Source organism: Elephas maximus, chromosome 1 (assembly GCF_024166365.1).
Source record: "Elephas maximus indicus isolate mEleMax1 chromosome 1, mEleMax1 primary haplotype, whole genome shotgun sequence".
NCBI classification, from domain to species: domain Eukaryota; kingdom Metazoa; phylum Chordata; class Mammalia; order Proboscidea; family Elephantidae; genus Elephas; species Elephas maximus.
In genome coordinates, this window is record NC_064819.1 from 72,620,392 (window position 1) to 72,635,372 (window position 14,981).

A 14,981-nucleotide genomic window follows, 5' to 3' on the forward strand; every position below is an offset into this window, starting at 1 on the left:
TCCTCAGCTCAGTTAAGGTCAACTCCATCTTTCCAGCCATTCAAGCTAAAACTCTTGGAATTATTCTTGATGATTCTTTCTCTCATGCTTCAATCGAATCCTTCAGCACCCTGTGTTGGACTCATTCAAAATATACCTGAATCTGACTATTCTCATCCAGATCCAAGCCACAGTTCTCTCTCTCTGGATTGTTAAAGAGACTTCCCAACAGATCTCTGTGTTTCCACTCTTTCCCCAATAGTCTCTATTTAACACAGCAGCCTGAGTGACCCTGTTATGTTGTGAGATACATCATGTCTTCTCTATGCTCCAAACCCTTTAATGGCTTTTGTCTCTGAGAAAAAAGCCAAAGTTCTTACAGTGGCCTGCTTCACACCACAGCTTACCTACCAGGTCACTACCTGTCTCACTTTGTCTCCTTTTATTCTGACACTCACTTGCTCTGATCCTGACACTCTATTATCTAACATACTTTCTGTTACTCTTACACACAAAATATGCTCCTGCCTCAGGTCCTTTGCACTTGCTATTTCCTCTGCAAACAATGTTTTTATCCCAGATCTGCATATGCCTTACTCTCATCACTTTCAGGGCTTTACTCAAAGGTCACCTTCTCATCGGGGCTTTCTGTTACCACCCTATCTGAAATTGTAGCCCAACTCATTATTACATATGCTTCTTAATTTTTTTTTCTCTGTAGCATTAATATAGGAGCCCTGGTGGTACAGTGGTTAAACTGTTCAGTTGCTAACTGAAAGGTCTGTGGTTCAAACCCACCAGCCGCTTTGTGGGAGAAAGATGTGACAGTCTCTTTCCATAAAGATTATAGCCTTGGAAACTCTATGAGGCAGGTCTACTCTATTCTATAGGATTGTAATCAATTCCACCGCAGTAGGTTTGATTTTCGTTTAGCATTAATACTGCTTAGCATAGGAGTCCCTGGGAGGCACAAATGGTTAAGCACTTGGCTGCTACTAACCAGAAAGTTGGAGGTTCAAATTCACCCAGAAGTGCCTCGGAAGAAAGGTGTGGCAATTTACTTCTAAGAGCACAAGTAACACATGGGGTTGCCATGTGTTGGAATCAACGGCAACTGTTTGTATTCTTCTCCAAGGTGACTAACATGTTGCTAGACACATAGTAATTATTCAACCAATAATTGTTGATTGATAATATTGGGAAGCCTTTAAATCCCTGTTGAGACAGTATATGACTTCCAGACTTTTAAAGAACAAGGCCTCTTTTTCAAGTTAAAAAAAAAAAAAGGACTGATAAGGAATGATTTCCAAGAATATTGTTAAATGAAAAAAGCAAGGGATAAAATAGTGTATAGAGTATGGTCTGATTTGTCCAAAAAAAAAAAAGAGAGAGAGAGAGAGAGATTATATGTTGTTGTTGTATGCCATCGAGTTGATTCTGACTCACAACGACCTTATAGGACAGAGTAGAGCTATCCTATAGCGTTTCTTAGGCTGAAATCTTTACAGGAGCAGATCACCAGGTCTTTCCTCCGAGCAGCTGGTAGATTCAAACAACTGACCTTTCAGTTAGCAGCCAAGTGCTTGCTTAACCACTGTGACAGCAGGTCTTCTTAGATATTATATACACACATCTATGTCCTTGTGTGCTTAAAAAGCTTCTGGAAGGATGCACAAGATACTGTGAATGGTAGTTACCTCTAGAACAAGCAAGAGAGGGACTTGTACGTTGTACTTTACCCTCTACTGAACTATTTCTGTATTTTTCATCTTGTGTGTGCATAATGTTTCAAGTTATCAATTAACAATTATCTACAAAGTCCATGGTCTTCCTCACCCACCACATGACAATAGTTGTATTTTGGATCTATTGTTTGAGAAAGGGTCTGATAAGAAGGTAGTTTTAAGCCAGGAATGCTTTTAAGTGACTTTGCCTCTCGTAATCAGCATGGCGTCTATAAACTCTTGTAAAAATATGAGAAGCATATAATTCACTCTAAGGAGAATTATGGGTAACTCCACAGTCCCTGGGGGATCTCTTGACTCATACTGGGAATCATCAGCCTACAGAATTTTAAAGTGTTTGTCGATAAGACACTGTGTTCCACTTCATTTAGTTTGTACAGATAATGTGTTGGTTAACCCTGAACTCAAGTCTTGGGAAAGCAGTGGCTGAGGTGAGAACAGTGACAGGGCTTAAGGACCTTCACTAACTTTCAGCAACAGGCCCTTCAACACGGAATCATGTCCATGCTGCCACCACCTTCAGCAGCCATAGCCCTCTGGGACTCCAAGATGGAGGGAAAAAATCCAGGCTTGTATTTCCTGCATTATATTCAGAGGTGGGAAAAATGTACAAAAAGAGACCATATCAGTGTGAATCCAGTGACAGCATTGAAGATTGATGACCTTAAAGTTAATTCAATTTTCATGAAGTTGCAATTTCTTTAAGGAAATTCAGACCATTGAGGTCTGAGAACAATCCACATATAGTATTTTTACACAAATAACACACACACCTTCTGTGTTTGCTTGCCGATGGAGGCGGGTAGGGGAGTGGGGCAGGCATTTTTCTAGGTAGCTATGCTAATTTTTTTACAGCAACATGTGAAGGAGGATTGGCATAGCAGGCTTGTGAGAATTGGGGGCAGGGGGAAGAGAAGGAGTGATTGGCAAACATGTAGAAGGTGCACGTTATTTGCATAAAATGTGGTAAATAGTGTCTTTTTTGCTTTCCCTGGGAAAAAGAGGCAATTAGAAAGGTAAATATCATGTCTCTGGCACAATCTATGATACCAGATGTTTTATTTCATAGCCAAACATGAGGCAAACTAAATTAATAATGAGATACCCAGACTCTATAAAGCTAGCGACAAATAAGCTTAGATTAAAATCTTGCTACTTCCTTGGACAAATTACCTTAACCATTGTAAACTTCAGTTTCCTCATGTGTGACACACAGACAGTATTTCTTACCTTAAAAGGATTTTGCGATGATGAAATGAAATAACATCTGGCCACTATTATAGTTTTAAGGACTTAGAAGCCATGATGACCCAAGCAAAAAATGCTAAATGTTCAAAATTCACCAAAGGTTGTATTTCCAAAGGTCCTTGTGTGGTGCAAATGATTTTTGCTTGACTACTAACTTAGAGGTTGATGGTTCAAACCAACCCAGCAATGCTGCAGAAGAAAGCCCTGGCCATCTGCTTCCACAAAGATTACGGCAAAGAGAACCCTCTGGAGCAGTTCTACTCTGTCATACATATTTCCAAAGACAGATATGTTTATGATCAACTTTCTCAGTCACTGGGACTATGGACTTTTAGGATCCTACTCTTTCTTCTTACTTATAAATTGGTCATTTTCTGAGACTTCCTTTTTCTATTGTCAGTTTAGGGGGAAGGGCAAAAAGCAAGTTAAACTCAAATAACTGGATTAGTAACGAGCTACTAATTTGCTGCTTCAAAAGGGCCTTTTGAGGAAGAGTACTCTAGTGTGGGTTGGAGGGAATTCACAAATGGTCCAGTGTTGTGGTGTGTGGGTGTCACCTACCTGGGGAGTCCTGAATACCTTTTGCTACTGCTTAGCAGCCAAACAGCATCCATTGAGGAGGTACTGACCATCAATTACTCAGAGAAGACATGTAAGTGCAGATGTGTCTAAGGCCCCTGGACCCCCGACAACCCAATTCTCCCATCAGCCACACTGGCGCCTGCTCCTAAGGGCTATGCTCACTATACCAGGGACAGTGCTTAGCATCACTCTTATTCCTCTTCAACTGCGTTGGCAAAGTCATGAAACTACTACTTAGCTTTCAGAGCTGGAAAGGACCTACCTAGACCCTTAACCGTTTAGTCAGTGGTTAAGGAATACTGGATTGCACAAACAGTTAAATGTTTGACTACTAAGTGAAAGGTTGGCAGTTCAAAGCCACCCAGAGGTGCCTTGGAAGAAAGGCTTGGTAATCTGCTTTCCAAAGGTCATAGCCTTGAAAACCCTGTGGAGTGCAGTTCTACTGGGGTCACCAGGAGTTAGAATAGACTAGATGGCATCTGGTTCTGGTATCAAACTACACAGTTTCAAGAAACCCTGGGTTCAGAGGCAATACTTCAGGAGTGAAAGGGAGCCTAGAAGGTTAGATTTTAGCCTTCTCCCACTAACTACTAGTACAGTTCTGCTTTGATATTTTATGCATTGGGGCACTGTGCAAGATTTAATTAGAAAAATAGGGTACTGCCGATAAGAAAAGTTTTTAAATTATTGATGTAGTTATAGCTGAAGACGCTGAGCCCAAAGAGATAATGTGTCTTGTTTAATGCCACACAAGGACTGATTTCTGGTCTGGTATACCAGGTATGCTCCAGGCTTTCCTCATTAATCACATAATCACAGTGGCCCTAGAAAACCAGAAGAGCAGCTGCAGGGGAGTATGTATACTATTCGTTCCCTCATGTACACACGCGGTTGATTTTTCTTTTCTGCTTCTGATTCTTAAGTGAGCCACATAGCCAGTCTTGTGATGGACAGAATATAATTCACCATACTGGTGTTCAGTCTTCCCCCAAGCCAATGCTGAGCAAAAGACTATTTTTTTTCCCTTTGAGTAAGCTAACACAGCAATGGAGACAGGTCTTTAAAGCTCATGATAATCTAGCTTTCTATTAAAATAGGACCCCTTTTGATGATGGTGCTACCGAAAAAACTCATGGTTCATCCCCTAGTGAAGTCTATCATTATCAAGACTTTTACTGGACGTAGCTTTTATGCTTAAAGGACATGATTAGATGTGTGGAGCCCTGGTGGTGTAGTGGTTAAGAGCTCGGCTGTTAACCAAACGGTTTTCAGTTTAACTCCACCAGCTGCTCCTTGGAAATCCTATGGAGCAGCTCTACTCTGTTCTACAGTGTTGCTATGAGTTGGAATCGACTCGACGGCAGTGGATGAAGGGTGGTATTCAAATGTATAAAATTATAACCTATGTAAACAGGCTCTGCAATACGCGTTTTTTGAAGCCAAAATTTGGGGAGAATGGGCTTTCCAATTAATTTCAAATATTAAAAATAAAATAGATTTGGAGAGAGTGGAAGAATGAGGCATGGATATATTTTAATGCAAAAATAACTTGAATATATTCTCAGTCTCTCTCACTGTTTCTTTTTACCTGTACAGCCTCCTCCTATAGATATGCTAGATGTTCAGCTACATCCAGTGTTGTAAAGTCACAAAACTTACTCACTACAACTGAGATATGTAAAGAAAATGTACCTTCTCTATTTTGTCTAAACCAGTCTGGTTTTCCAGATCAGTGGTTAGTAGAGAAATTTTTAACCTTCAGTTCTCTTTTGTTTAAAGCTTTGTTGTTGTTGTTAGTTGCTGTCGTCTAGTTGGCTCCAACTCATGGTGACTCCATGTACAACAGAATGAAATATTGCCTGGTCCAGTGCCATCTTCATCACCCTGGGTATGCTCAAGTTCACTGTTGCAGCCACTGTGTAATTTGAGTGTTTTCCAACCTAGGGGGCTCATCTTCCAGCACTATATTCTTTTGTGATTCATAGGGTTTTTCATTAGCTAATTTTTGGCAGTAGGTCGCCAGGCCTTCTTCCTAGTCTGTCTTAGCCTGGAAGATCTACTGACACGTGTGCATCACATTTGCTAGTATTTGAAATACTGGTGACATAGCTTCCAACATCATAGCAACACGCAAGCTACTGCAGTAGGACAAACTGACAGATGGGTGGTACGTTTAAAGCTTGGTATGACCTGGTAGTTTAGACAGCCCCTTTGGACAATGTTAAGTTGCTTTACGGAAACCCTGGTGGCATAGCTGTTAAGTGCTACAGCTGCTAACCAAAGGGTTGGCAGTTCGAATCCGCCAGGCACTCCTTGGAAACTCTATGGGGCAGTTCTACCCTGTCCTATAGGGTCGCTATGAGTCGGAATCGACTCGATGGCACTGGGTTTCGTTTTTTTTTTTTTTCGTAAGTTGCTTTACACAGGGAAAAACTCAGTCTCCTAGATTTTGTTTGGTCATCTTCATCTAAACTAGACTCTTCTCCAAAAATGGCATCCAGGTGAATAAGGGGATAGAAGTGGTTTATGTGACTTCATGGTGGAGGGGAAGAGTTGAAGCCCCTAAGCACAATGCCCTGACTCCTCTGGTCTCCAGCTTGATGCCCCTTGACTATTCAGTTGCTGCTACCCTGCTGGCATGGATGACTAAAGTCTGTGTTGAACTCATGGCCCATACTCTTTGCCCCAGCAACTCTCTTGGGAAGTAAAGGCTCCTGCTAATCCAGCCATCCCTTAACACTCCCTGAATGCAGACCACTAATTCTGTGCCACATCCTTCTTCCAGCCTGCTGGCCCAATGGCCCACCCCACCCTCTGTTCCAGCATTGTCTCACACAGTGCCACAGCTATGCCCACGGAAGGCCCACTGGCTCTTGACTCAGCATCCGTGCCACATGGGTACTAAGAGAGTCTTGGGAAAGCTAAGCCACAGCAATGCTCTCTGTCTAGTGTTCTTCTTTATCTAAGGTCCTCTCCCTCCAAGCTCCCCTTTCTAGCAGGGTTAGATTCTATATCTACTTTACTTTCCTATCTCTGCCCTTCTTTCTTTTCCTTCCTATAATCCTTTGAGGCCTAGAGAAGGAAGGCTTTCCCCTATATCATGTCTTCCTCAACTCTTCTTGCCTTCATGGGAAAGAAAATGATATTTCTTCTCTACACTATAGGAGGTACTCTATGATATGAGTCCTCCAGGCTTGGTTGTTAATATGCTAAAGAGGGAGATAAAATTTCTTTTTTAAGAAAGCACTGTCTCAAAGCAAGAGCCCAGACTTCAAGCTTATAATCATTATGGAAGATCCTACTGTGCCTGTCAGCAACTGTGGCCATCAGTATCGCCATCCACCAGATAAGTCCCAGGCACATGGTAGAATCCCACTGCCCTGCACCTTTGAAGTTAGGTGTGGCCGGGGACTTGCTTCGCCAAACAACATTTTAATCAGTGTGTGATTCACTGTTCTCTTTCTACCATGGCAACCAGGAATGCTCCAGAGAGTAGCTGCTTTGTCACTCTGGGTTCTAGAATGTGGAAAACATGGGTTAGAACTCCCAACTAATGTTGATACTCATGTGACATGAATAAAAAATATACTTTTGTTGCATTAAGCCTCTGTGATCGGGAAGGCTTAGTGACTATGACCCATAACACGGAAGCTGACATACATCCCTTCTGTAGCAAATCCTAATCTTCCTCCAGGTAGTTGGACTCCTCAGACAATTTAGGCAAATATCATGTAATCAGAAGACAAAAATAGAGAAGTCCTTTAATAACTTTCAAAATGAATCCTTCTCATAACTATTTCTTACAACCATTTCCACTTCTGCTTTCCAGATGAAGATCTTTGACAAAAATAAAGATGGACGGTTGGATCTTAATGACTTGGCCAGGTGAGTAGTGTGGGCATGAGGCCATAGATTCAGAAATACTTTCCATGAGGGTTTGATGACATCATGTACTTTTTTTTTTTTTTTTTTTTGAAGAACAGAGCTCAAGTCTCTCCTGGAGTCTTAAAGAATAGATACCTCTTATCCAATAAGCTGTAGTGGTTCTGAATACTTTGGAGGTAACAGATCCCTTTGTGAAATTAATGAAAGTACTTCCCCCAAAATGCACAGCACACAAAATTTTTGTAAGGCAGGCCCTCCCTTCAGAGATCACAAAGGACATTTATGGTCCTAAATATTAGGATCCATGACATGAAGAGTCCTGGATCCTATTCACCGACTGCAGGAGTGTTGAACAGTTAGTTTAAGGTAGCCGCCAACTGAGCCAGACTCCATCTGCGCTCTCCGGTCTTTGAGTGCTGCCATGTCCTCAGTGGGCACCAAGACCCCAAAGGCTGGAAGTAGAGAGGAAAAAATAAGTTCAGAAGTGGCTCAGCATCTGTAGAAATGCTGTCTGTGGGTCTAGCTTTGTAATCATGTGCCTGGTGGTTCTGTATGCTTTGTTAAGGCCTGCTGACCCCAAAACAATGTGTGGTTGTCTACAAAAAGGATAAAGAGATTCTTAGTAGGTGAACAGAATTGAAACCCTTGGATTGCAGAATACACAGATACTCCTATAGGGGAGCAACTTAAAATGCTAGGTATGTCAAGATTAGGCTGGATGGCAATTGTAAACTGGATGATGATTGAGGGCAGGCAGTTACAAGACGAAGGTCAGTAGTGAATATAGTTGGGAGACAGAAATACCAAGGATTGAGGGTGAGTTTTCGATGACAGGGTCTTTACTCGGGAATGTCATGGACAGGTCAATATTAGTTTTGTCTCTTAGAGGATGTTAACCTGAGTCAGGAATCACTGAGTCCTGCACTAGCTGTTTCCTCTCTTGGCAGCCATCTCTGCCAGGTCCTGAAGAGTATCTGCAAAAGGGAACACACCAAGACATTGACTCCAACACTCTATAAGTCTTCCACTCTGGGCCTCATAGGAGCTATGAGGCAGCCTGTGTCTTCTTTGGCTATTTTCCTCATGACCTTCACCCTTATTCTGGCTCACTTTGTTGGAGAAAAGACACTGGAAGACCAGTCAGAGGGGCACATTTTTCTCCCAAAGGCCTAGGGCAGAAGGGATCTCAGAACCCCCAATCTTGATTCTACTCCCTGGATACCACCCTGTTTCACTTGGCCAATCGAGGCAGGATTTTCTGTCAAGTAGAGGTCAATTCTAGGTTCACAGAGAGCTGAGAGAGAGGCAATCCTAGAAAGAGGGCCCGAAGCACCCAAAAGATTCTCTCAAAAGATGACAATCTGGGTGGAAAAAAAAAGAGCCTTTAATTTCTTTGCCATTTTCCCCAGATGCACCCGACCCAGTTAGTACCCTGATGCAACTCTGTACTTCCCACGGGTAGTGATAGTGGAGAATTCTTGAGCTCCCCCTAGAGGCTGGAGTGTGTCACTATCAGTAATGTCCTAGAGCTGCAACTCTCTACCTTATTAGTCCCAACACTGACTCCTGAAATATATTTCATAGATGACATGAACTACTGTATTAGTTCCTGTGATTGCTGTAACGTATTACCACAAACTCAGTGGCTTAAAATAACAGAAATATATTCTCTCACAGTTCTAGAGGTCACAAGTTCAAAACTAGTTATCACTGGGCCAAAATCAAGGTGTGGGCACAGCAGTCCTCCCCCTGGAGACTCTAGGGGGAAAATTCATTCCTTGCCTCTTCCAGTGTCTGGTGGTGGCCAGCATTCCTTGGCTTGTAGTCACATCACTCTAGCCTCTGCCTGTGTGGTCACATTGTCTCCTTCTCTTCTGTGTGTGTCAAATCTCCCTCTGCCTCTCTCTTATGAGGATGCATGTGATTACATTTAGGTCCCACCTGAATAATCCAGCATGATCTCCTCTTTTTAATATCCTTGACTTAATCACATCTATTTGCAAACACCTTTTTTCCAAACAAGGAAATGCTTTTAGGTTCCAGGCATTAGGACCTGATCACTTGTGTGTGAGGGGAGGGGTGGTGTGGGGGGGGGGGGCATTTTCGTTCTACCACACCTACATATGTACATAATTCTAAAATAGTTAACATAATGTCCAAACTATAAAATCAAGGAGAAATGAAAGTAGGTAATAATAAAATAATGCATATTTCTGTGTATAAGTGCTTGGTACAACCACAGTGAAGACAGCTACTCACACCTTGGTATAGAATCACCATCAGTATAACAGCTCAGATGTCAACTGATACAAGTATGGTCTTTTAGAAACTCATGTATGAAGAGCTCAGTTACTGTTGATAAGGTTTTATAAAATAATAAGTTTCAGTAGAGTTTCAAATGAAATTAAGTACAATCATCCCTCAGTTTACACAATTCAGTATACCATACAGGAAACTTACATAATTAGTATACCAAACAAAAAAATACCTTCAATCTTCGTGTAAATAGGAATTCAGTTCTAAGCTCAAATAATTATAAACAGGTTTTTTACATACCTCCAAGTCAGATGAGACATGGGACAATTCTTCATACTGTAGAATGGTCCATCCACTGTAACACGTGTAGGATCCCTGAACCTCAGCTACAAAATGCCAGTAGTGCCCCTTCTCACTGTTGTTGTTGTTAGGTGCCGTCAAGTTGGTTCCGACTCATAATGACCCTATGCACAACAGAACAAAACACTGCCCAGTCCAGAGCCATCCTTACAATTGTTGTTATGCTTGAGCCCATTGTTGCAGCCACTGTGTCAATCCACCTCGTTGAGGGTCTTCTTCTTTTCCACTGACCCTGTACTTTACCAAGTATGATGTCCTTCTCCAGGGACCGGCCCCGTCTGACAACATGTGCAAAGTATGTAAGATGCAGTCTCACCACCCTTGCTTCTAAGGAGCATTTTGGTTGTATTTCTTCCAAGACAGATTTGTTCGTTCTTTTGGCAGTCCATGGTATATTCAATATTCTCCAATACCACAGTTCAAAAGCATCAATTCTTCTTCAGTCTTCCTTATTCATTGTCCAGCTTTCACATGCATATGATGTGATTGAAAATACCATGGTTTGGTCAGGTACACCTTAGTCTTCAAGGTGACATCTTTGCTTTTCAACATTTTAAACAGGTCCTTTGCAGAAGATTTACCCAGTGCAATGCATCTTTTAATTTCTTGACTGCTGCTTCCATAGATGTTGATTGTGGATCCAAGTAAAATGAAATCCTTAACAATTTCAATCTTTTCTCCATTTATCATGATGTTGCTTATTGGTCCAGTTGTGACGGTTTTTGTTTTCTTTATGGTGAGGTGTAATCCATACTTAAGGCTGTGGTCTTTGATCTTCATCAGTAAGTGCTTCAAGTCCTCTTGACTTTCAGCAAGCAAGGTTGTGTCATCTGCATAACACAGGTTATTAATGAGTGTTCCTCTAACCCTGATGCCCTGTTCTTCTTCATATAGTCCAGCTTCTTGGATTACTTGCTCAGCGTACAGATTGAATAGGTATGGTGAAAGGATACAACCCTGACACACACCTTTTCTGACTTTAAACCAATCAGTATCCCCTTATTCTGTCCAAACAACTGCCTCTTGATCTATGTACAGGTTCCTCATGAGCATAATTAAGTGTTCTGGAATTCCCATTCTTCCCAATGTTATCCATAATTTGTTATTATCCACACAGTTGAATGCCTTTGTATAGTCAATAAAACACAGGTAAACATCCTTCTGGTATTCCCTACTTTCAGCCAGGATCCATCTGACATCAGCAATGATATTCCTGGTTCCACATCCTCTTCTGAATCTGGCCTGAATTTCTAACAGTTCCCTGTTGATATACTGCTACAGCCACTTTTGAGTGATCTTCAGCAAAATTTTGCTTGCATGTAATGTTAATGATATTATTTGATGATTTCTGCATTCCATTGGATCACCTTTCTTGGGAATAGGCATAAACATGGTTCTTTTCCAGTCAGTTGGCCAGGGAGCTGTCTTCCATATTTCTTGGCATAGACGAGTGAGCACTTCAAGTGCTGCAACCGTTTGCTGAAACATTTCAATTGATATTCTGTCAATTCCTGGAGCCTTGTTTTTCGCCAATGCCTTCAGTGCAGCTTGGACTTCTTCCTTCAGCACCATCGGTTCCTGATCATATGCTACCTCTTGAAATGGTTGAATGTCAGCTAATTCTTTTTGATATAATGACTTTGTGTATTCGTTCCATCTTCTTTTGATGCTCCCTACTTCGTTTAATATTTTCCCCATAGAACTCTTCACTATTGCAACTTGAGGCTTGAATTTTTTCTTCAGTTCTTTCAGCTTGAGAAACACCAAGTGTGTTCTTCCCTTTTGGTTTTCTATCTCCAGCTCTTTGAACATGTCATTATAATACTTTACTTTGTCTTCTTGAGCCGCCCTTTGATATCTTCTGTTCAGTTCTTTTACTTCATCATTTCTTCCTTTTGCTTTAGCTGCTTGACGTTCGAGAGCAAGTTTCAGAGCCTCAGTCTTTTTCTTCTTTCCTGTCTTTTCAATGACTACTTGCTTTCTTCATGGATGATGTCTTTGAAGTCATTCCACAACTCTTCTGCTCTTCGGTCATTAGTGTTCAGTGCATCAAATCTGTTCTTGAGATGGCCTCTAAATTCAGGTGGGAAATACTCAAGGTTGTAGTTTGGCTCTTGTAGTCTTGCTCCAATTTTCTTCAGTTTCATCTTGAACTTACATATGAGCAATTGATGGTCTGTTCCACAGTCGGCCCCTGTTGATAGTGAGCTTTTCCAATATGTAGTCGATTTGATTCCTGTGTGTTCCATCTGGAGAGGGCCAGGTGTATAGTCGCCATTTACGTTGGTGAAAGAAGGTATTTGCAATGACGAAGTCGTTGGTCTTGCAAAATTCTATCATTTGATCTCCGGCATCCTTTCTATCACCAAGGCCATATTTTTCCAACTACAGATTCTTCTTTGTTTCTAACTTTCGCACTCCAATCACCAGTAATTATCAATGCATCCTGATTGCATGTTTGATCAATTTCAAACTGTAGAAGCTGATAAAAATCTTCAATTTCTTCATCTTTGGTCTTAGTGGTTGGTGCATAAACTTGAATAATAGTCATATTAACTGGTCTTCCTTGTAGGGGTATGGATATTATCCTATCACTGACAGCGTTGTACTTCAGGATAGATCTTGAAGTGTCCTTTTTGACAATGAATGCAACACCATTCCTCTTCAAATTGTCATTCCCAGCATAGTAGACAGTATGCTTGTCTAATTCAAAACGGCCAATTCTAGTCCATTTCAGCTCACTAATCCCTAGGATATCAATGTTTATGCATTCCATTTTTGATGATTTCCAGTTTTCCTACTCTGAAAGTCTGAAACTTCATACATTCCAGGTTCTGATTATTAATGGATGTTTGCAGCTGTTTCTTCTTATTTTGAGTTGGGCCACATCAGCAAATGAAGGTCCCGAAAACTTTATTCCATCCATGTCATTAAGGTCGACTCTGCTTTGAGGTGGCAGCTCTTCCCCAGTCATCTTTTGAGTGTCTTCAAACCTGAGAGGTTTATCTTTGGGCACTATATCTTACTGTAATAATAAAAAACCACCCCTACAGGTATTCAAACACCCCCTAGGAGCAGTTCTGACAAGGTGGTACAAATGGTTAACATGCTTGGCTGGATGTCTGGAAAGGTTGGAACCTAAAGTCCACCTAGAGGCACTTTGGAAGAAACACCTGGTGACCTACTTCTGAAAAATCAGCCATTGAAAATGTTATGTAGCACAGTTTTACTCTGACACACATGAGGTATCCATGAGTTGGAATTGGCCCAACAGCAACTGGTTATGGTTTAAAAACCTAGAAGGTAAGGAATATGCCTTAATCTCTTGAATAGCTTCTCAACTAGTGGAGTGTTACGTATACAAATCAAAAATAAAATAAAATAAATCCATTGCCGTTGAGTCGATTCCGACTCATAGCGACCCTATAGGACGGATTAGAACTGCCCCATAGGGTTTCGAAGGAGTGGCTGGTGGATTTGAACTGCTGACCTTTGGTTAGCAGCCAAGCTCTTTACCACTGTGCCTCCAGGGCTCCTATAATGTACATAGGAGGAGTCAATAATCCTTGTGAACTCAAGGAGTTAAAGCAGCAATGAATAGAAATGCAAAGCAACGAAACAGTTACTACATGATTTCAAAATCATATCTTAGTCTCTGGAATATATGAATATTTTGTTACACGGCAAGAATGAATAAGGGTTGCAAACAGAATTAAGGTTACTAATCAACAGACCTTAAAATAAAAGAGATTATTCTGGATTATCTGGGTGAGCCCAATATTATAACAAATATCCGTTAAATGTGGAAAAGGAAAGCAGAGTGAGAGAGATTTGAAACTAGGCTGATGGCTTTGAAGATCCCTTGTTTTTGATCTTAGAGTGCAAGATTACAGACTTTTACCATTAAGGATGACATAAAATGTGAATAATTGCACAGATGCCATTTATCAGGTTGAAGAAGTTCCCTTCTTTTCCTAGTTTGCTGAGAGTTTGTATCAGAAATGGATTTTGGATTTTGTCAAAAGCTTACTACATCTATTGAGATGATCATGTGTTTTTTTGTCCTTTCATTGATTTTCCTAAGTCAAACCGACCTTGCATTCCTGAGATAAGTATCACTTGGTCATGGTGCATAATCCTTTTTATATGTTGCTGGATTCAATTGGCTAGTATTTTGTTGAGAATTTTTGTATCTATTATTTATAAGGGATATTGGTCTGTAGTTTTCTTTACTTGTACGTCTTTGTTTTAGCATCAGGGAAATACTGGCTCATAGAACGAGTTGGGAAGTGTTCTCTTTACTTTTTGAAAGAGCTTTAGAAAGAGTGGTGTTAATTTTTAAATATTTGTTAGAATTCACCAGTGAAGCTTTTTCGTGGGAAGTTTTTTTGATTACTGACTCAACGTCTTTTCCTGTTATAGATCTGTTCAGATTTTCTATTTCTTCTTGAGACAGTTTCAGTAGTTTGTGTCTTTCAGAAAAGTTGCCTATTTCATCTAGGTTATCTAATGTATTGTAATACAATTATTCATAGTATTCCCTTATAATCTCTTTTATTTCTATAAGATCAGTAATGATATCCCTACTTTTGTTTTTGATTTTAGTAATTTGAAACTTCTCTCTTTTTTGTGTCAATCTAGCTAAAGTTTTGTCAATTGTGTTGATCTTTTCAAGGAAGCTACTTTTGATTTTCTTGATATTGACTATTGCTTTTCTATTATCTAGTTCAATTATTTCTGGTCTAATATAATATTTTCCTATTTATGCTTGCTTTTGAGTAATTTTCTCTTCTTTTTCTGATTTCTTTAGCTGGAAGTTTAGGTTACTGATTTGAGATCTTTCATCTTTAATGTGTTAGTTTACAGCTATAAATTTCCCTCAAAGCACTACTTTCACTACATCACATACATTTTGATATGTTGTGT

At 40.5% G+C, this 14,981-nt stretch overlaps 1 protein-coding gene across 1 annotated transcript in view; it reads left to right on the forward strand.

Annotated features, from left to right (window-relative positions):
• The window catches only part of SCGN (secretagogin, EF-hand calcium binding protein), a 54,334-nt gene that overhangs the window by 24,221 nt on the left and 15,132 nt on the right, over positions 1 to 14,981 (forward strand). Inside the window, exon 7 of the mRNA XM_049874938.1 lies at positions 7,384 to 7,439. Within this exon, the coding sequence (XP_049730895.1) occupies positions 7,384 to 7,439 (56 nt within the window). The remainder of the gene's footprint in view (positions 1 to 7,383; positions 7,440 to 14,981) is intronic.